The sequence below is a fragment of the Musca vetustissima genome, unplaced genomic scaffold (assembly GCF_032173495.1).
Source record: "Musca vetustissima isolate MV318-11 ecotype Yass unplaced genomic scaffold, APGP_CSIRO_Mvet_v1 utg22071, whole genome shotgun sequence".
NCBI lineage: Eukaryota > Metazoa > Arthropoda > Insecta > Diptera > Muscidae > Musca > Musca vetustissima.
The window spans coordinates 37302-60056 of record NW_026887332.1 but is presented as its reverse complement, the minus strand read 5'-3'; the positions used below and the strand labels follow the sequence as shown (position 1 = coordinate 60056).

Sequence of the window (22755 nt, the reverse complement as noted above, 5' to 3'; positions counted from 1 at the left end):
AACAATACTAAAAATTTTAACCAGGGTGGGATAAAAAAACTGCAACAAACGATTTTTTTAAATATTATTGAATGAAAGCAAAAAATATCGGAAATAGCATCAAATTTTAGAATAAGTTTAGATTTGTTCGAATTGGTCACCACTGGCACGAATTATGGCCTTCAAATGAATGAAATAAAAAAAAGGCGGAAATAGCATCAAATTTTAGAATAAGTTTAGATTTGTTCGAATTGGTCATTTTTTACACGAATTATGGCCTTCAAACGGCCAATGAAACCGTCACACGGTACCAGAATGTTACTCTGCGGTATTTTGATCAATTCCCGGCGAAGCGCTTGCTTGAGGTGATCGACACTTTGGTATTTTTTAGTGCCAACCTTGTGGAATACTCCTTGCAAAACACTCCAGACATAATAGACCAACGGATTGATATCAGGAGATTTTGGTGGCCATTGTGCGCTGGAAATTAAGCGAAAAACCTCATTTTGAAACTCTTCTTGGGTGGCGCGATGGTGCTGAGTTTTGTTGGAATGTCCAAGGTCTGCGGTCAAAATGTTTGCTTACCCAAGGCTTTAATACACCCTCCAGAACATTTTCACGATAATATTCGGCATTTATTCTGATGCCACGGTCGATTATTACAAGCGGAGAGCAACCATCGGTTGTTATGGCCCAACAATTGGAACCTCAACATATTGTGTTCCTTGTACACAAAAAAAGGAGACAAGACGATAGGACCTCTCGAAAGTCTTTAATACCGAATGAGGATTCAGATAAGGTGACAGTTTGTCGTGTAATCTTTTTAACATCCTGCTGAAAAAGGTCATGCGAGTGGCAAAGGTGAACAGAAATTTAACTCTGTACACCAAACAGCATATGTTACTCGCCTATGCCGACGACATCGACATAATGGGTCGAACATTGCGAACGATAACAGCCACCTTTGAACAAATTGAGAAGGAGTCTGTCAATGTGGGTCTGGCAGTAAATGGCGAGAAGACCAAGCTGATGGTATCAACGTGCAAGACGTCCAGTAGACTCGGACCAACTGTGAAAATCTGAGAACTACAGCTTCGAGGTAGTCTAAATATTTTATATACCTTTGCACTGTCATAATTAAAACTAATGACATCAGTTTTGAAATTCGGAAAGGGATTGTGTTGGCCAACCGATGCTACTATGGTCTATGTAAGCAATTCGGAAATAAGGCCATCTCTCGCCAGACCACACTCACATTCTACAAGACTCTGATATTACCCGAGCTGTTGTATGGATCAGAAACATGGGTACATGTGCAATCAGATGAAGCAGCTCCTGGTGTGTTTGAGAGAAAAATTCTCCGAAAGATCTATGGGCCGATCTGCTCGAGGGTAAATATCGCCGTCGAATAAACCATGAGTTGTACCATATATTCTCGGACATCGGTATTGACAGACGTATCGAGCTGCAGCGACTACGTTGGCTAGGTCATGTTGTGAGAATGGATGAGGATGCCCCAGTCCAAAGGCATATAAAAGCGAACTGATGGATCACGTAAAAGAGGAAGGCCACGAATCCAATGGAAAGCTCAAGTAGAAGACAAGATCTCGGAGCATGGTATTTCAAATTGGAAGAACTGTGCACAAGACCGACGCGCCTGGAAATCTTTTTTAAGCTTGGCATATGGAACAAATATTCTGTCAGAAGCAAACAAAGTGAATCGTTATGGATTCAGAGCCAAAATTTAGCATAGTGTTCTTTGAAAAAAGATAGATGATTTTATCGATAAGCCGAAGAGCTATTGAACGTGGTACGCAGGTTTGTTTTTTCTCCTCTTGGGAGCATTGGGCTTCCAAAAAAGCATCGGCGTCTTACTCGACTAATCCTGCGTAAGTTTGTATATGATTAGTCTACTGTAGCCTATCATTGGTGATTATGATGCCATCTATCGGTGAGTGAAAACAACGTTTACTTGAATTTTGAGATTGAGATCCTCGCTTTAGTGTTTCTGCCACTATTGGTTGGTAGAATGACAGTAGGCCTCGAATTAATATATTTCATCTGGTGGGGAACTAATAGTACCTTAAAAATATTCTTTAAAAATGCACGCCTGAGGACACTGATATTCCCGCCAAAAATATTCTTTAAAAATCAACGACTGAGGACACTGATATTCCCGCCAAAAATATTCTTTAAAAATCAACGACTGAGGACACTGATATTCCCGCCAAAAATATTCTTTAAAAATCAACGCCTGAGGACACTGATATTCCCGCCAAAAATATTCTTTAAAAATCTACGCCTGTGGCCAGTGATAGTCCCGCCAAAAATATTCTTTAAAAATCTACGCCTGTGGCCAGTGATAGTCCCGCCAAAAATATTCTTTAAAAATCTACGCCTGTGGCCAGTGATAGTCCCGCCAAAAATATTCTTTAAAAATCTACGCCTGTGGCCAGTGATAGTCCCGCCAAAAATATTCTTTAAAAATCTACGCCTGTGGCCAGTGATAGTCCCGCCAAAAATACTCTTTAAAAATCTACGCCTGTGGCCAGTGATAGTCCCGCCAAAAATATTCTTTAAAAATCTACGCCTGTGGCCAGTGATAGTCCCGCCAAAAATATTCTTTAAAAATCTACGCCTGTGGCCAGTGATAGTCCCGCCAAAAATATTTTTTTAAAATCTACGCCTGTGGCCAGTGATAGTCCCGCCAAAAATATTCTTTAAAAATCCACGCCTGAACCGCTGATATTCCCGCCAAAAAATATTCTTTAAAAATTTAGGCCTGAGCCGCTGATATTCTCTCCAAAAATAGTCTTTAAAAATCCACGCCTGAGGCTAGTTATAGTTCCGCCAAAAATATTCTTTAAAATCCACGCCTGAGGACAGTGATAGTTCCGCCAAAAATATTCTTTAAAAATCCACGCCTGAGGCCAGTGATAGTTCCGCCAAAAATATTCTTTAATAAAAATCCACGCCTGAGGCCAGTGATTGTTCCGCCAAAAATATTCTTTAAAAATCCACGCCTGAGGCCAGTGATAGTTCCGCCAAAAATAATCCTTAAAAATCCACGTTTGAGGCCAGTGATAGTTCCGCCAAAAAATATTTTAATATTCTTCCCCTTTTCTCTATCTCTCTCTCTCTCTCTCCAATCCATTAATCTCTCTCCGAAATCCATTAATATTCTCCTTACCTGTTTTTTCACCTTTTACTTTCAGACAATTCAAATGCCCGATCCGGCACCCGCCCCCAGTGGGCATCACATTAAACTGGGTTGGATTGTCGGTGTAATGGTACCATGTCTGCTGAATATCTGGGGTGTTATGCTGTTCTTGCGTCTCAGTTGGGTTGTGTCCCAATCGGGTATTTGGCAAACCTTGGTGATTATTGGCATATCGGCCACCGTGTGTGTGATTACAACGTTGTCCCTTTCGGCGATCAGTACAAATGGTGAGGTGAAGGGCGGCGGTGTCTATTTCATTATATCACGTTCCTTGGGTCCGGAGTTTGGTGCTTCCGTTGGTGTGGTCTTTGCCTTTGCCAATGCGGTGGCGGCAGCCATGAATACGATTGGTTTTTGTAGTTCCCTCAATGATTTGCTGAGTAAGTGAATCCAAACCTTTGGATATTTGATTATGATTTTAATTTGTTGTTGTTGCTTTTTGCAGAGGAAAGTGGTTTGAAAATCATCGACAACGATATCAATGATATCCGTATCGTTGGTGTTGTTACTATTTTGGTCTTGATCGTCATTTGTTGTGTGGGTATGGAATGGGAGACGAAAGCCCAAAATTTCCTTTTGGTTACCATTGTTTTGGCCATATTCGATTTCTTGATTGGTGCCGCAATTGGTCCGGGTGATGATAAAGAGAGCATTGCCAAGGGTTTTGTGGGCTTTTCATGGGACACCTTCAAGGAGAATTTCAATTCGGATTACCGTTTCTCGGAGAAGGTTGATCAGAATTTCTTCAGCGTCTTTGCCATTTTCTTCCCCAGTGTAACGGGTATCCAGGCGGGTGCAAATATTTGTGGTGACTTAAAGGAACCGGGAGCAGCCATTCCCAAGGGTACCTTGTGGGCTTTGTTGATTTCCATGATTTCGTATGCCGTTTTTGTGTTGTTTGCCGGTGGAGCAGCTGTGCGTGATGCCTCCGGAAATGTTAGCGATTTGATTAATGGTACCCTTATCACTTCGGAATTGAGCTGTGCTGCCGATCATGTAAGTCAAAGGAATTTGATTTTGAATTAAAATTGAAATAATTTGCTTACTCTTATCTTCTTACGTTGCAGAGTTGTGAATATGGTCTGGCGAATTCATATTCCGTGATGCAGTTGATGTCGCTGTGGGGTCCCTTGATTTATGCCGGCTGCTTCGCGGCCACCTTGAGTACGGCCCTGACGAATCTGTTGTCGGTGCCACGTCTGGTCCAGGCTTTGGGTATTGACAAAATCTATCCCGGTTTGATTTTCTTCTCCAAACCCTATGGCAAACATGGCGAACCCTATCGTGGTTATGTTTTGACATTCCTCATTTCCGCTGCCTTTGTCCTGATTGGTGAACTGAATGTTATCGCTCCATTGATTTCCACCTTCTATTTGGCATCGTATGCCTTGATTAATTTCTGTACCTTCCATGCGGCCTTTGTTAAGCCCTTAGGTTGGAGGCCCACGTTTAAGGTAAGTCCCTTGGAATTTTTGAAATTTCAGAAATAATAAATTGTTTTTGTTTTTTAATTTTTTTCAGTACTACAATCAATGGCTTAGCTTGATCGGTTTTGTCATGTGCATTGCGATTATGTTTTTAATCGATTACATTTCATCGCTGATCACGATGATTATTATTTTCGCCCTGTATTTGGTGGTAATGTATCGTAAACCCGAGGCGAATTGGGGTTCCTCATCGCAGGCTCAACAATATAAGGCTGCCGTTACGGCTGTACATCGCCTGCAAAATGTTTCCGATCATGTCAAGAATTATTCACCACAAGTTTTGGTGCTGGCCGGAGATCCCAAGGATAGACCACCACTAATCGATTTCAGTTATATGTTGACGAAACAGAATTCGCTGCTGTTTGTGGGTAATGTTGAAACGGTAAGTTGAGTTTTTTTCGTAAATTTAATTTAATTTTCAATATTTGGAAGAATTCTTCACCGAAATTCTATTTTTTAGAAATGGTTAGGACTCTTCAACTTTCTTTATAATGAATTCTTAAAAGTCCCGTCAAAAATAGCATTAAAAAATCTGACTGGGGTTCCATACCAAAGTCTCGCTAAAAGTGGCATTAACAACTCTGACTGAGGTTCCTAGAAAAGTCCCGCTACAAATCACATTAAAAATTCTGATTGAGGGCCTTGAAATGTTCTTTAAAAACCCACGCCTGAGGCCAGTGATAGTTCCGCCAAAAATTTTCTTTAAAAACCCACGCCTGAGGCCAGTGATAGTTCCGCCAAAAATTTTCTTTAAAAACCCACGCCTGAGGCCAGTGATAGTTCCGCCAAAAATTTTCTTTAAAAACCCACGCCTGAGGCCAGTGATAGTTCCGCCAAAAATTTTCTTTAAAAACCCACGCCTGAGGCCAGTGATAGTTCCGCCAAAAATTTTCTTTAAAAACCCACGCCTGAGGCCAGTGATAGTTCCGCCAAAAATTTTCTTTAAAAACCCACGCCTGAGGCCAGTGATAGTTCCGCCAAAAATTTTCTTTAAAAATCCACGCCTGGGCCTTTTAAACATCCCCAAAATTACTTCTTTAAAAATCCACGCCTGGGCCTTTTAAACATCCCCAAAATTACTTCTTTAAAAATCCACGCCTGGTCCTTTTAAACATCCCCAAAATGACTTCTTTAAAAATCCACGCCTAGGCCTTTTAAACCTCCCCAAAATTACTTCTTTAAAAATCCACGCCAGGGCCTTTTAAACATCCCCAAAATTACTTCTTTAAAAATCCACGCCTAGGCCTTTTAAACCTCCCCAAAATTACTTCTTTAAAAATCCACGCCTAAGCCTCTTAAACCTCCCCAAAATTACTTCTTTAAAAATCCACGCCTAGGCCTCATAAACCCCCCAAAATTACTTCATTAAAAATCAACGCCTCCTTTAAAAATTCACGCCTAGCCTGTAATATCCTCTCCAAAATTACTTATTTACTGTCCTAGAGATCCGCTCTTAAATTCTATTTCTTTATTTCTTTCCAGGTAAGTTTGGGCTACAAAAATCGCCAACGACAAATCAAGGAGGGTCAACAATATTTGAGTGCCCGCAAAATCAAGGCCTTCTACAATATCATTGATGGTTTCAATATGGAGGAGGGTGTCAAGGCTCTTATGAAATCGACTGGTTTTGGTAAACTGACTCCGAACATTGTGCTGATGGGCTATAAAAGCGATTGGATTGAGAGCAGCAAAGATGAAGTGGAAACCTATTTCAATATTTTAAAGTGAGTACAGCAAAAAACCCCAACCAAGAATATCAAATCTAAATTCCAAAAATTCCTTTCCCCACCCTCCCCTTTACAGTATGGGATTTTCAATGCGTATGGGTGTGGCCATATTGCGTCTACCAACTGGCATCAATTTCTCCGAATTAAATTCGGAAATTGTTTATAGCGGTTCGAATGGTTTGGGTCACCTCAATACACCAAATGGTAAAGGTTTCAGTAATCTGCTGATGCCACCAGAAAATACTGCCTCGGAGCTGTTGCATGTTGATTCGAATTTAAATTTGGCTGGCATGGATAGTGCCCAGTCATCGTATACATTGCCACAACCTCCACCAATGCCAAATATGAGCAGTAAAAAGAAATACAATCTGAAACAAGATGATAATGTGGCCTATATGACCAGGAATGGTTCGGAGGTGCCCAAACACATTTTGGATGCTGTGACCATATTTACACGTAAACAACCAAAGAGTACAATTGATGTATTCTGGTTATATGATGATGGTGGTAAGTAGGAAACTCGAAAGTGAAATTTTTCGAAATATTTGAAAATTTTTTTAAAAAATAAAATTTATTTTTTATAATACAATATATTCCATAATTTATAAAAAAATGTATTTTCCCTCTCCTCCTCCCTTTCAGGTCTAACCATGCTCTTGCCCTACATCATTTCCCAGCGTAGCAATTGGTCGGGCTGCAAACTTCGTGTATTTGCTCTGAGCAACGGCAAGGATGAGGAAAATGAAGAAAAGAAGTAAGTCGAAGGCCCCCAACTTTAACATTACACAGATTTTTAACATTGTTTTTTTTACGTTCCTCACAACAGCATGGCCAGTCTATTGACCAAATTCCGTATCAAATACTCTCAATTGATAATGCTCAAGGGCGTGACAGATGCACCTCGTAACGACACCATACTGAAGCATAAAAAGCTACTCGATACGTTTATTACAAATACCCAAAGTGATCAGGCGGCTGGCTTAAGCAATGATGAAATTGAAGACATGCAAGAGAAGACAAATCGTCAATTGCGTATCCACGAAATGGTTGTGCAGCATTCGTCGCAGGCTGCCCTCATTGTTATGTCACTGCCAATGCCAAGAAAGGTAGGGGAAAAAATAGAATTTTTTTATTTCTTTAAAGATCTTGGTGTCCCCATTATTATTTTATTAAAAATCCTAAAAAAAATTTGATCCAGGCCTATACCTCTTATAAACCCTCCCCAAAATTAAATTAATTTATTCAAAATCCTTTAAAAAGCCTTGTCTAGGCTTCCCAGAATATCACAAAAAAATTCTTTTAAAATCCTCGTCTAGGACCCCCAGAAACTCCCTAAAAAAAATATTTAAAAACCCTCGTCTATTCTTCCCAGAAACTCCCAAAAAATATTCTTTAAAAATCCTCGTCTAGGATCCCCAGAAACTCCCTAAAAATGCTTTAAAAACCCTCGTCTATGCTTCCCAGAAACTCTCCAAAAATATTCTTTAAAAATCCACGCCAGGCCCCCAGAAACTCCCCAAAAATATTCGTTGAAAATGCACGCCTGGGCCTCCCAGAAACTCCCCAAAAAATGTTTTAAAAATCCACGCCTAAGCCTCCCAGAAACTTCAAAAAAAAATCTTTAAAAATCCACGCCTGGGCTCCCAAAAATATTCGTTAAAAATGCACGCCTGGGCCTCCCAAAAACTCCCCAAAAAAAATCTTTAAAAATCCACGCCTCCCAGAAACTTCACAAAAATTCTTTCAAAATCCTCGCCTAGACCTCGCAGAAACTCCCCAAAAAATTCTTTCAAAATCCAGTCATAGCCTCGCAGAAACTCCCAAAAAATTCTTTCAAAATCCAGTCCAAGCCTAGGCTTCCCAGAAGCTCCCCAAAAATATTCTTTAAAAATCCACGCCTAGGCCTATCAGAAACTGCCCAAAAGTATTCTTTAAAAATCCACGCCTAGGCCTCCCAGAAACTCAATAAAAATTCTTTAAAAATACACTCCTAGGCCTCGCAGAAACTCCCCAAAAATATTCTTTAAAAATACACTCCTAGGCCTCGCAAAAACTCCCCAAAAATATTCTTTAAAAATCCACGCCTAGGCCTCCCAGAAACTCGCCAAAAATTGTTTTCAAAATCCACGAAAACAATTCTTAAAATAACCAGGCATAGATCCCCTACAACCTCCTTGAAAAAATTCTTTAAATAACCAAAACCTCCAGGAAAATATGCTTTAAGGGGACCCCCCATTCTCGGGGTCAAAATTTTTTTCGATTTAATTTGATTCTACACTAATTCAAGAATGTCTCTACAAAATTTCAAGTGAAAATCTCATGAACTCTTGAAGATATAGCCGATTTATTGTGTCAGCATCAAGTGACGGCTAAAGGGCTTCTCAAACTTTAAACGCGTTTTTCTCTTTTGCGAATGGCGGGCACGATAACTCAAAAACTAATAACCTAATCGATTCCATTTCTCTGTGAGTGTATAGCTATCGTATGAACTAGGATAAAGCCAATCGGTGAAGGTCTTCCTTATTTTTTAAGCTGGTTTTTGGTCAAAAATCGGCGATTTTCCAAAAATATTTTTTCAAAGGTCCGCCATTTTGTTTATTTTAGAGCGAAGTCAATAATCCTAGTTCATACGAGAGCCAGACATGTACTCTTTCTGGCACCGTTGGAATTTTCGGATTCCGATGTTCCAGTGAGGAGTTATCATGCCCGCCATCAAAAATAAGGACTTTTCTTTAATTACAAAAAAAACAACAAAACAATAACAAAAATTTTTTGTAAATTATTTTTCTTCTCTTTTAAATCTTCAATTATATATGTGCAAAGTTACAAACCTTAACAAGCATTGGTATTGATTTACCAGCCCATTGAAAATCTTGAAAAATTAAAATCGAGAATGGGAGGGGTTCCCTTAAATAACCACGCCTAGGGCTCCCACAACCTCCAGGAAAATATGCTTTAAATAACTACGCCTAAGGCTCATACAACCTCCAGGAAAATATGCTTTAAATAACCACGCCTAGGGCTCCTACAACCTCCAGGAAAATATGTTTTAAATAACCAAGCCTAGGGCTCCTACAACCTCCAGGAAAATATAAGCATATTTATTTAAATAAACATGCCTAGGGCTCAAACAACCTCCAGGAAAATATAAGCATATTTATTTAAATAAACATGCCTAGGGCTCAAACAACCTCCAGGAAAATATGCTTTAAATAACTACGCCTAGGGCTCCTGCAACCTCCAGGAAAATGTGCTTTAAATAACCACGCCTAGGGCTCCTGCAACCTCCAGGAAAATGTGCTTTAATTAACCACGCCTAGGGCTCCTGCAACCTCCAGGAAAATATGTTTTAAATAACCACGCCTAGAGCTCCTACAACCCCCAGGAAAATATGCTTTAAATAACCACGCCTAAGCCTCTCCAACCTCTTCGAAAACATTTTTTTTTCAAATCCACGCTTAGGCCTCTCAAAACCTACCATACAAATTATTTTTTAAAAAATCGACGCCAAGGCCTCTTGCAACCTTCTCTTAAAAATACTTCTTTAAAATCCACACCAGAACCTCTTACAACATCATTAAAAACCCACGCTTATATCGTGATAGGTACCGTCAAAAATTTTCTTAAAAAATCCACGCTTAGGTCATGATAGGTCCCGTCAAAAATATTATTTATTTTTAATTTTTTATTACTTTTTAATTCTTTATTAATTTAATATTTAATTTATAATTTTTATTATTTATTATTTTTAATTGGTTAAACAATTTAATTTTTTTATTTATTTTTATTTTATTAATATTTTTATTTATTTTGTTTTTATTATTTATTTTTAATTTGTTTTTTTAACTTATTTATTTATTTTTTTCAATTTTAGGAGGCTATTTCTGCACCATTGTATATGTCATGGTTGGAAATGCTATCGAGTGAAGTACAGTGTCCCGTACTTATGGCCAGAGGCAATCAAACTCCAGTATTAACTCTCTACTCTTAAGCATAATAATTACGAAGATAGGCAACAAGAAGAAGAAAAGAAACGAAATATAACAAAAAAAAATCACAATTGTTAACACAACACTCATATACACACACACAAAAACTATAGACAATAATAAGAGTATTATTATGTTTTAAATAATGAAATAAAATTAAGTATTAATAAAAATAAAAAATAAAATAAAACTAGTAAATATTATTTTCTAACAAATACGGTTTGTTTTTTATTAATTTGTTGTTAAATTAATTAGCTGAATTCAATGATATACAGATATATAGTATTAGAATTGATTTTGTTCTATAAAGAAATTATGCTTTCTTAGTTGGGGGTTTTGAAACATTGAAATTAACACAATTGTCCAAAAGAGTAAAATATTAATATCCGATTAATAATAGGCTCTTCGGGGATTGTTCTGCAAAAATGGAAAAATAAAATTATTCTCAGGACGTAATTTCATGTGGATTTTTTTATAAACATACCAAAGGATTAGGTCTAAAACGATAGGCCAACATCATGCGCTTGCGATAGGCATCATATTCATTATCGCATTCTTCCGGTGTGGCACTGCTGGAGACACCCAAACCTTGGTTACCCTCTCGTTGAGGTCCCCTAAAATTAACAAAAAAATTAAATTTGTTTTCCAATTAATTAAAATAACGATATCTATACATACTTATTAACAGGATCCACAATACCGGCACCATCCTGGCCCAACCCCTGACCCTCTTTCCAGCCGAGTTTTTGCAACATTTGAAAACCAATATTATCTTCACGCAATTTGTATTCCTTGTAATCACTCAGATCCGGTTGACGATTGCTCTTCTTTGCCTCATACTGCTCCATGAATTTACGTAGCTCTTCGGGTGGCAGAAAATCACCGATATGATGTTTACCCTCACTCTGCTTGGTTAGAGCTTGGGTCCACATCCGCGTTGCATCCATTTCAGCTTGACGCAGCTTATGCTCCCATGTACCACCCTCCGTGTCTTCATCCGAATCATATTCATATTTGAATTTACCACTTTTGGCCAAGCGATCAATTTCCTGTCGCTTCCGCATCATATCCTGATAGAGTAGATTCACCTTATAGTGTTCCTCACATTTTATCCAGTCTTCTTCGCTGAGATTGGTCGAACCATAATTCAATTTGGCATATTGCAGTAGGGCAGGATCACTGCGTGTTATAGTGGAAAGTAGCGGTTTATTTTGATTGCCGAAACTTGTCGGAACACCTGAGAATACACACAGAGTTGAGCAGGGGAAAAATAAAATGTTATTTGGTATGGGCAGTGAGAGAGAAATTAGCCAGAGATGAAATTTATTGGACGGAAACTGACAACTTTTATGATAGTTTTAGCATTAAAACAACATTAAAAACAATAAAAATTCCAGTTGGGCCTAGACTGGCCCTTTCCCTGCAACAACTTAACCAGACCTTTATGTGGGGGACTATGCCGAGAAGAATCCCAAAGGCATAATTATTTCCTCTTTGGCTGAAAAATCCGGCTAAACCCCTCAAAATAACAAAAAAGAAAGGGAATATCTGTCCTATTATGGAAATACATGGATTGCTTCGGTTAAAAAAGGGACCTACATTAAAATATTCTGCCAAGATGTTTTCCCCCAAAGTTTCAAGAATTACAGATTGCACGCACTTCGGCGAAAATTGTTTGCAAATATATTTTTGGTCCCCATGACTTAAGAAGAAGATCAAATTACAAACCGTATCGTTTGGATATCGAGATAAAACCCGAATAATTGGGCTAAACCTTCATATATGGACCAGAAGTTATTATTAAAAATGTTCAAAAATACTTTTTTCACCCGCCAAGAAACTGGAGTGCCAAATTTCTACCACTTCGGTTTGACATGGATTATTATAAAAATACGTAAAAAAGGAAACGGAACCTCTCTTTGGGGGGCTATTCAAAACAAGGACCTATATTGAAAATGATTGGCAAATACATTTTTCAACCCTTGGAGCACCCAAAATGCGAAATTACAGAGCCACATCAATTGGAAAATCTTAAATAACCTAAAATTCGGGGCCGGTTCCGCTATCTAAAAAAACTTAACCTACATTAAAAATTTTTTGTGAATTTGTATTTCACTTCTTGAAAAAAAAACTTCTTTAAAAATCCACGCCGTTGGTTAGAATTTTCTTTGAAAAAAAATATTCATTAGAAATCCACGCCTTTGGTTCGGATTTTCTTTAAAAAAAATATTCATTAAAAATCTCCGGCTTTGGTTCGGAATTTCCTTAAAAAACGTATTCATTAAAAATTCACGTCTTTGATTCGGAATTTCTTTGAAGAAAAATATTTTTTAAAATTACACGCCTTTGGTTCGGAATTTGCTTGAAAAAATTATTCATTAAAAATTCACGTCTTTGATTCGGAATTTCCTTGAAAAAATATACTTTAAAAATCCACGCCATTGGTTCGGAATTTTCTTGACAAAAAAATATTTTTTAAAAATCCTCGCCTTTGGTTCGGAATTTCCTTGAAAAAAAAAATAGTGTTTAAAAGTCGACGCCTTTGGTTCGGAATTTCCTTGAAAAAATATTCTTTAAAAATCCACGCCATTGGTTCGCAATTTCATTGAAAAAAAAATATATTCTTCAAAAATCCACGCCAATGGTTCGGAATTTCTTTGAAAAAAAATATTCTTTAAAAATCCACGCCTTTGGTTCGAAATTTCTTTGAAAAAAAAATATTCTTTAAAAATCCACGCCTTTGGTTCGAAATTTCTTTGAAAAAAAAATATTCTTTAAAAATCCACGCCTTTGGTTCGAAATTTCATTGAAAAAAAAAAATATTCTTTAAAAATCCACGCCAATAGTTCGGAATTTCTTTGAAAAAAAAAAATATTCTTTAAAAATCCACGCCTTTGGTTCGGAATTTCTTTGAAAAAAAAAATATTCTTTAAAAATTCACGCCTTTGTTCGCAATTTTCTTAAAAAAAAAAATATTCTTTAAAAATTCTTTTAATTTTATTTAAAAAAATATTCTTTAAAAAATCCACGCCTTGTATTGGTTTAAAAAAATATTCTTTAAAAATATCCACGATTGGTTTAAAAAATATTCTTTAAAAATTCTTTTAATTTTCTTTAAAAATTCTTTTAATTTTCTTTAAAAAAATATTCTTTAAAAATTCACGTCTTGGTTCGGAATTTTCTTAAAAAAAATTCTATAAAAATCCACGCCTTTGGTTCGAAATTTCCTTGAAAAAAATATTCTTTAAAAATCCGCGCCTAATGGTCCTCAATTCCCTGAAAAAATATTCTTTAAAAATTCGCGCCTAATGGCCCTCAATTCCCTGAAAAAAATATTCTTTAAAAATCCGCGCCTAATGGCCCTCAATTCCCTGAAAAAATATTCTTTAAAAATTCGCGCCTAATGGCCCTCAATTCCCTGAAAAAAATATTCTTTAAAAATCCACGCCTAATGGCCCTTAATTACCTGAAAAAATATTCTTTAAAAATCCAAGCCTAATGGCCCTCAATTACCTGAAAAAAATATTCTTTAAAAATCCACGCCTAATGGCCCTTAATTACCTGAAAAAATATTCTTTAAAAATCCAAGCCTAATGGCCCTCAATTACCTGAAAAAATATTCTTTAAAAATCCAAGTCTAATGGCCCTCAATTCCCTGAAAAAAATATTCTTTAAAAATCCGCGCCTAATGGCCCTCAATTCCCTGAAAAAATATTATTTAAAAATCCACGCCTAATGGCCCTCAATTCCCTGAAAAAAATATTCTTTAAAAATCCACGCCTAATGGCCCTTAATTACCTGAAAAAATATTCTTTAAAAATCCAAGCCTAATGGCCCTCAATTACCTGAAAAAATATTCTTTAAAAATCCACGCCTAATGGCCCTTAATTACCTGAAAAAATATTCTTTAAAAATCCAAGCCTAATGGCCCTCAATTACCTGAATAAATATTCTTTAAAAATCCAAGTCTAATGGCCCTCAATTCCCTGAAAAAAATATTCTTTAAAAATCCACGCCTAATGGCCCTCAATTCCCTGAAAAAAATATTCTTTAAAAATCCACGTCTAATGGCCCTCAATTCCCTGAAAAAAATATTCTTTAAAAATCCACGCCTAATGGCCCCTAATTACCTGAAAAAATATTCTTTAAAAATCCAAGCCTAATGGCCCTCAATTCCCTGAAAAAATATTCTTTAAAAATCCACGCCTGTTGGCCATTAAAACCATAAAAAAATATTCTTTAAAAATTCACGCCTGTTGGCCTTGTGATCCTTAAAAAAGTTATTCTTTAAAAATCCACGCCTGTTGGCCTTTAAGATTATTCCAAAAATTTTACGTCTGTTGGCCTTTAAATCCATAAAAAATATTATTTAAAACTCCTCTCTTACGGCCTTTTTTTGGACCTTGAAAAATATTCTCTACAAATCCATGACCCAGAAATTCCTTCGAAATTTGTAAATTTCAAAATAACACACATTCACATAAATACAAAAAATCAAATACATATATTTACAAATGATCCTTACTTGACGACGACGAACTGGCAACATCGGCCGCTTCAACTTTTCCACCCCAACGACTTTTACGCAGCTTTTTCTTTTCCAGCCGCCGTTGTTCTTCCAACTCCTCGGCTTCGCGCTCCTGACGTTCCTCCTCACTCAATTCATTGCGACATTCAATGCGACGTTTTATATTATCACGATTACGATCCATCATACCACGACGATATTCATCATCGGAATCATTATCAGCTGATATTACCGATTCCGGATCGTATTTATCTTCTTCCATGGAACAGAATGGACGACGTTTGGTATAACCGCCACCACTGCTGCCGCCAGCACCTGCCCCTCCTGCATTGGACAGTTTCTCCTGTTTCATTTCTTCATATTCTTTTTGTTGTTGTTCTTTAAGTTTTTCCTGGCGACGATCGATTATTTCTTGGCGATAGTGATGATACTGTTCACAGGACTTGTCATTGAGGAACCTAAATGTTTTAAACACACACACACACAAAAGAGAAAGAAGAAAAAAGAGAGAGGAGGGGATAATAAAAAAAGATGAAAACATAATAAATAATTTTTTTGCAACGACAACAAGTAAACTTGAAGATAAAACCACACGAGTTGTTTGTGTTGAATAGTCGATTCGATTTCTTTTTTCTGTTAATTTTTGTTTTGATGTAAAGTTTGAGCTCTAGCTGTGTTCCACCATCAACCCATCATCGTCTTCATTTACATTATCATCATCTGGTGAACGAAGGAACGAACAAACATCTCCTTAACGGTTGTCCATGAGAATTGTTCAAAATTTATTTTCTGTGTGGGTGGTGTGGCTTTTGGCATATATTGGGGTCTTGGTTTTTTATCTACTTTTCTAAGATTCTCACAAAATTATTTTTTTGTTTTTTTAATTCAAAGAGTTTGAATAGGAAAAATTCAATACAAAATTTCCTGACCCCACCACATTATTCACTCTATGGATTTCATATATTTGATATTTTATTGGTTTTGTTTTTATTATTTACCACAATGCTGGATGCAATTGATTTTTATAGCCACGTAATGTCTCTTCATATGCATCACCGTTTTCGACCACCAACTCGATTAGATTTTCTATAGATGTTGGTAATTGTATGCATTTGTTATTGTCGAGCGGGTTGTTATTGTCTGAAAAAACTACTGAAAATTCTCTTAAAATCTTATTCGTTAAGCTTACAACGTAATATATTAAAACAATAACAATAACAAATCGGAAGAAAATATATAAACAAAGAGGGGGGAATGAGACAAAAAATAGGGGGAGAAATAATAGAGAGTAATAAATAATAACACTTAAAGCATGCTTTGAAATTATTTGATTTGAGTATGTTGTTGCTAGATGTGAGGTGTTTGACTATTTTTTACAATTTGTTGTAGATGTTTTGAAGTTGTTTTCAAACTAATACTACAAAATGGGAATCAGTAACTTAAACGGTGTAGATAATAAAACATCGAGTTGAAAAAAAAATATTTAAAAATGAATGCACCTTTAAATCATTGAAAATAATATTCTTTAAAAATGAATGCATAACGACCTTTTAATCATTGAAAATAATATTTTTTTAAAAATGAATGCATAACGACCTTTTAATCATTGAAAATAATATTCTTTAAAAATGAATGCATAACGACCTTTTAATCATTTAAAATAATATTCTTTAAAAATCCACGCTTATAGGCCTTTTAGTCTTCGAAAAAGAATCTTTAAAAATCCACGCTTACAGGCCTTTTAGTCTTTGAAAAAAATATTCTTTAAAAATCCACGCTTATAGGTCACTTAGTCCTTGAAAAAAATGCTTTAAAAGTCCACGCTTATAGGCCTTTTTGACCTTGAAAAAAATCTTTAAAAATCCACGCTTACAGGCGTTTTAGTCCTTGTAAAAGAAACAAATTATTTAAAAACCCACGCTAATTGGCCTTTTTGTCCTTGAAAAAACGCTTAAAGGCATTTTAATCCTTGAAAAAAATATTCTTTAAAATTCCACGCTTATAGGCCTTTAGTCCTTGAAAAAAAATATTATTTAAAAATCCATGCTTTTATAGGTTACTTAGTCCTTAAAAAAATTCTTTAAAAAATCACGTTTATAGGCCTTTTATTTCTAGGAAAAAATATTCTTTAAAAATCCATGCTTAGTCCTTGAAAAAATCTTTAAACATCCACGCTTATAGGCCTTTTTGTCCTTGAAAAAAATTCTTTAAAAATCCTCGCTTGTAGCCCTTTTAGGCCTTGAGACAAATTCTTTAATAATCCACGCTTATTGGTCTTTTAATCCTTGAAAAAGGACCTTTTAGTACTTGAAAAAAAAATCTATAAAAATTCAAGCTTATAGACCTTTTAGACCTTGAAAACGCAATTGTTTAAAAATCCATGCTTATAGGCCTTTTAGTCCTTGAAAAAAATCTTTAAAAATCCACGTTTATAGTCCATTTAGTCCTTGAAAAAAATTCTTTCAAAATGAAAGCAAAACGACCCTTTAGTCATTGAAAAAAAAAAACCTTAAAAAATTCTTTTGTCCTTTAAAAAAATTCTTCAAAAATCCACGCTTATAGGCCTTTTACTCTTTGAAAAAATATCTTTTAAAATACACACTTGAGAGTATATTGGTCTATAAAAAGAAGCTTTTAAAATTCCACCGTTACGTAACTATCACCACGCTTGCGACACTAATAGTCCTTGAAAAAATCCACTTTTATGAGTATAAAATTTCTTGAAAAATAGATCTATTAGTTCTTGAAAAAAAAAACACGCCTGTGCGTCTAATAGTCCTTGAAAAATTATATTTAAAAAACACCCTTGAGGGTCTATGAGTCCTTGAAAAATTAATCTTTAAAAAATCCACACTTGAGGGTCTAATAGTCTTTGAAAAATTTATCTTTAAAACAGCTACGCTTGAGCGTCTAATACTCCTTGGAAAATAAATCTTTAAAAAATTCACGCTTGAGAGTCTAATAGTCCTTGACAAATTAATCTTTAAAAAAGCCACGCATGAGGTTCCAATAGTCCTTAAAAAGCCACGCATGAGGATCTAATAGTCCCTGAAAAATAAATCTTTAAAAAATCGAAGCTTAAGGGTCTAATTGTCCTTGAAAAACAAATCTTTAAAAAAAAAATCGAAGATTGAGGGTCCAATAGTCCTTGAAAAATTAATCCTTAATAAAACCAGGCCAATTTCATTAAAAAATTCATTATTATTTTGTTACTTTTTTTGGAAATGTCGGTCCTTAAAAAATACTTCACAATATTTACGACTTATTCGTTCATTACAAAATCTGGTCTACTTTGGTCCTTGAGAAATAAATCTTTGAAAATACAATTTTTAAAAATCCACGCCTATTTGGGTCCTTGAAAAATTAATCTTTAAAAAGCCATGCCTATTTTGGTCCTTGAAAAATTAATCTTTAAAAAGCCATGCCTATTTTGGTTCTTGAAAAATTAATCTTAAAAATATCCACGCCTATTTTGGTCCTTGAAAAATTAATCTTTAAAATCCACGCCTATTTTGGTCCTTAAAAAATGAACCTTTACAGAATCCACGCCCATTTTCGTCCTTGAAAAATTAATTCTTTAAAAATCCACGCCTATATTGGTCCTTGAAAATAATTTTTAAAAAATTTCACACCTATTTTGGTTCTTGAAAAATAATTTTTAAAAATCCACGCCTTTTTTAGTACTTAAAAAAGTAAAAAGTTTTTTTTTTTTGTATTAATTTACTGATTCCCATCGAAAAAATTATTTTGAATTGAAATCTTTTGTGGCTAATGCTTTCAAAATTGAAAAAGAAAAAACAACAATGCAAAAAAATAGATATGTTTGTATGTAGAAAAATAAAATTTGCCAAAAAAAACAAATCAAACATCACATATTTGTTCTTAACTTTTGGAGAAAATGCTCACCTTGAGTATTTTGTGGAAAATCTTGTTGCTGTTGTTGTTGCGGTTCTTGTTGCATTGGAAACTGCATGTGCGACGGTTGCTGCTGATGTTGAAATTGCATTGGCTGTTGTTGTTGCTGTTGAATTTGCGTTTGTTGTTGATATTGATTCTCTTGTTGCTGCTGCTGTTGTGACTGTTCATTTTCATGCTGTGGCACTTGTTGCTTCAGCTGCTGCTGTTCTTGCTGCTCATGTTGTGGCTCCTGTTCCCCATCTACCCTTAAATTTATATTCGTATCCTGGACCCCATTATTTGCCGGTATTTGTATAGCTTCTAAATTCAATTGCGGCTTTGGTATGGCATTCAAATCAAATTCCTTCGGCTGGGGTATTGTATTCAATTGTAGTGGCTCTGGAGCTGGTATCATATACAGTGGTGTCAATGATGCCAAACTGAGGGGTAATTGTGGTGGCGGAGGAGGTGGTGGTGGGGCCACAGTTACCCCAGGCATTGGCATTAACATTGCAGCACCCACTGTGGTAGAGGGTGGTGGTGGCGGTACAAATTGTGGGGCACCCGAAACGGCAGCATTGAAATAGGCCGCAGCCGAATGTGGTGGCATTGGCATGGGCGGTACGGGTGATGAGTTGGGATCTTGCAGCAGTAGGTGATTTTGGGCAGCAATTAATGCAGGATTAAATTGAAATTGCATGGGTTGTGATGTGGGCGGCATTTGTGAGGGATGGGGTGGTGGTGGTTGTTGAGCTTGAAGTGATGGAGTTTGCTGCAACTGCTGCTGTTGTTGTTGCAAATGTGCTGGTAGAGAGCTAGTTGGTTCCGTGGCTTGATTTGTTGTTGTGGAAGAGGACAAATTTCCTTCACTTTCATTTGTGTTGGCCTCAGTTCTGAAAATTTAAAGTAACAAAATTATTACTCTCTAATATCCTGGGAAGGATATTTAAAATCGTTGATACTTACACCGGTACAAATGGTTTGGGTTGCTGCTGCTGTTGTTTTTCCAAAATCTTTTTGAAATTCTCCAAAAATGAACCATCATTACAAAAACTATTTTGTATTTTAGGTTGTGGCTGCTCCGCATTGGGTATGGCCATTGAGGAACGCTTCTGACCACCACCACCATACATTTTACCCGTCAATTTACTGGTAACACTCGGCTTGGTGGCAGCAGATGCCACCGTTGTGATTGAAGCTGATGTTTCGGTCTTTACTTCATCCTCACTAGCATCGGAGGATTTCTTGTCCACCTCCTTTTCCGCCTCAATGTCATTTTTCAATTTATTGGCCATTTGTTGGGCCACCACCTTTTTCGCCAATTCAGCGGTTCGTTGCTTTTCCAAAATCTCTTGACGTTTTTTGGCAATCAGCTCCTCTTGTTTGCTCATCTGAGCAAAACGATCTATACGAGATGCGGGTCTTTGGGACATTTTGGTGAATTTGTGATCGAGGAGGAGGTTGTTGTTGTTGCTGGCTTATAAGAAAAAATATAAATTCTGTGTACATAAACGGAACGGACAAACGAGAATAGTTTTTGGGGACAAGTGCCTTTGCTTGTCCTCCCTTTTTTCTTTTTTTGTAAATATTCTACAAATTCTATAGCACTTTATTTCATTTTGTATTATTTCTTTTTTTCAAATTTTGCTTAATTATTTCTTCAAGTATTTTTTCTTTTCCGGAAAAGAAATGAAAATGCAAAACAAATTTTCACGCAGCTAGTTCAGTTTTGTAACTAGGCACAACCCTGTAAACTGAGGTCAAAGCAAACGAGCCGATGACCAACCTGGCGAATGAAGTTGAAAGCAAACGAGACGAGGACAAATCTCGCCAATCTCGTGTTTACGAATGAGGTCAAAGCGAACGAGACGAGGACCAACTGGATGAATGAGGTTTAAAGCGAATGAGACGAGGAAAACCTACAGCTGATCACAAATTTGATCAGCTGTTTCATAGAAGGTAAAATCCACTGTAAAATGATTACTCGTTTTGTTATTCACTATAACTTGATAACACATTGTTCTATGCACTGTAAAATAAGAGAATTTAACGTTTACATTGTAATGGATTTAATTCAAAGGATTTAATAATATAGTATAATAAATATATTTAAATTATAATTTGATTTATAATAATAAATGATCGTAGTTAAAAGTAGTAGATTTCATGGTACAATTTTTTTGTCAAAAAATCAAATCGGAGTGAAGAGAGAAAATGCCTAATAAACAGCGAACAAAAGGAAAACGGCTCAGGCTGACCGTTGCTTATTTCGAAGAAGACATAGAAGACGAAGCGTTAAGGGATCTAGGTTATCGATAAAAGATATAATTTTTTTGCTTTAAATATTCGAAAATATATTGAAATATAATAAAAAAAACTAAATTGAGTAGTTTTTATGTTGATTATTATATTTAACTTTATAATATTTAAATTTGAAGTATTTTTCTTTTTATTTACTGAAAAATACTAATTAAGACGCTAGGGGTCACTAAGTCGACAATTGGAATAATCGATTTATCGAATGTATTGATGAGAGAGTGAGAGAGAATCTCTCAGGGAGCAGCTAATGACATGTTTCCACATTAATTTAAGTAAATTTGGTATTGTTTTTACAAAATTGGCCACCAAGTAAGGTCCAAACATTCGAAATTTGTAACATACCTTCAGCTATTATATCAAACTAATAAAAAGCGTAAAAATAAAAATATGTTTTTAAAAACCTAAATTTTGTGTCCCAAGTTTAGACGAGTAGGATAAATTCTTTATAGACGATCTGGATTGAGTCTTAATAGACGAGCTGGATGGAGTCTTTATAAAGCCAATGATAACTCGAAATATAAAACTACAGCCTCTAAAATATGTGTCTGAATAGGATAATTATTAAGTGGACATTATATTCCACAAAATAACCTTAGCTGAATTGGTGTTCTGATAGCTGAATAGGGAAAATTTCTACAGAAATATTAATAGGAGTTTCTATAGTTTTTAAATGCTATAAAAAAGTGGAGCTGAATAGGGGTTTTCAGTAGCTGAATACCAATTTTTTGCAATGACAAAATAATTAATATGATAATATGATAGACTAAGATAATTATGTAAAAATGGTAGAAAATAATCTCAGCTGAGTTGACTTTTTTATAGCTGAATAGCCAAAATTCATACAGATATATAATCAGTAGGATTTTTACTTTGTAATGGTCAAGAGAAATCTTTCCTGAATAGCAAAATTTTCTTTATAACATAGTTTCGAAATGAGTATTGGTTAAGAAACTAAATTCATGTTGAATTGGATTTCGGATAGCTGAATAATAAAAATGAAATAAATAAAAAAAAAACTTGAGGGAGTCTTTATAGTATATGTATAATAAATGATCTGTTCCCGTACTGCATGAATCGACTACTTTTTACTACGATAACGAATTTTATATCGAAGAAAATAGTAAAATCTAGTAGATTCTTACATTACGGGAGCACGAACATATTTGCTGAATTGGGTTTTAGTGTAGTCAAATAAGATAATTATTATGACAAAATGATAGAAAATTGAAATTTCGTTAAATAATCTTGAATTGGTTTTTTAATAGCTGAATAACCAAAATTTGTACAAAAATATAATCAGTATAATCTATACCTTGTAATGGTCAAGAAAAATCTTAGCTTAATAGGGTTTTTAGTAGCTAAATAGCAAAATTTTCCTCATAGCATAGTTTTGAAATGAGTTCTGGTTACAATGGATGGATAAATAGAAACTGAATAAATTTAATATTAAACAAATCCTTGCTGAATTGGTTTCCTGATAGCTGCATAATGAAAATGAATCCAAAGGGAGTCTGTGGTACCTGTAGTATTGGAATTGTGTAGCCGAATAAGATCATTATTACCTCGAAATGCTAAAAAATTAAATTTCATAAAAATAATCTTAGCGGAA

The 22755-nt window shown here is 35.5% G+C and overlaps 2 protein-coding genes across 2 annotated transcripts; one reads left to right on the top strand and one right to left on the bottom strand.

Annotated features, from left to right (window-relative positions):
* The first annotated feature begins 1179 nt into the window (after window positions 1-1179).
* On the top strand, window positions 1180-10404 carry LOC133334903 (bumetanide-sensitive sodium-(potassium)-chloride cotransporter). Its single transcript, XM_061543218.1, has 10 exons — window positions 1180-1188; window positions 3195-3579; window positions 3645-4195; window positions 4267-4653; window positions 4721-5068; window positions 6169-6410; window positions 6490-6920; window positions 7056-7167; window positions 7240-7519; window positions 10288-10404. The coding sequence occupies exons 1-10, from the start codon at window positions 1180-1182 to the stop codon at window positions 10402-10404; spliced, it is 2862 nt and encodes a 953-aa protein (XP_061399202.1).
* A 376-nt stretch (window positions 10405-10780) lies between these two features.
* On the bottom strand, window positions 10781-20260 carry LOC133334902 (protein diaphanous homolog 1). The gene is made up of 8 exons (XM_061543217.1): window positions 19794-20260; window positions 19010-19720; window positions 18837-18951; window positions 15929-16152; window positions 14928-15388; window positions 11081-11639; window positions 10887-11016; window positions 10781-10819 (listed from the first exon to the last, which is right to left on the bottom strand). The coding sequence occupies exons 1-8, from the start codon at window positions 20258-20260 to the stop codon at window positions 10793-10795; spliced, it is 2694 nt and encodes an 897-aa protein (XP_061399201.1). The 3' UTR covers window positions 10781-10792.
* Window positions 20261-22755: the final 2495 nt, after the last annotated feature.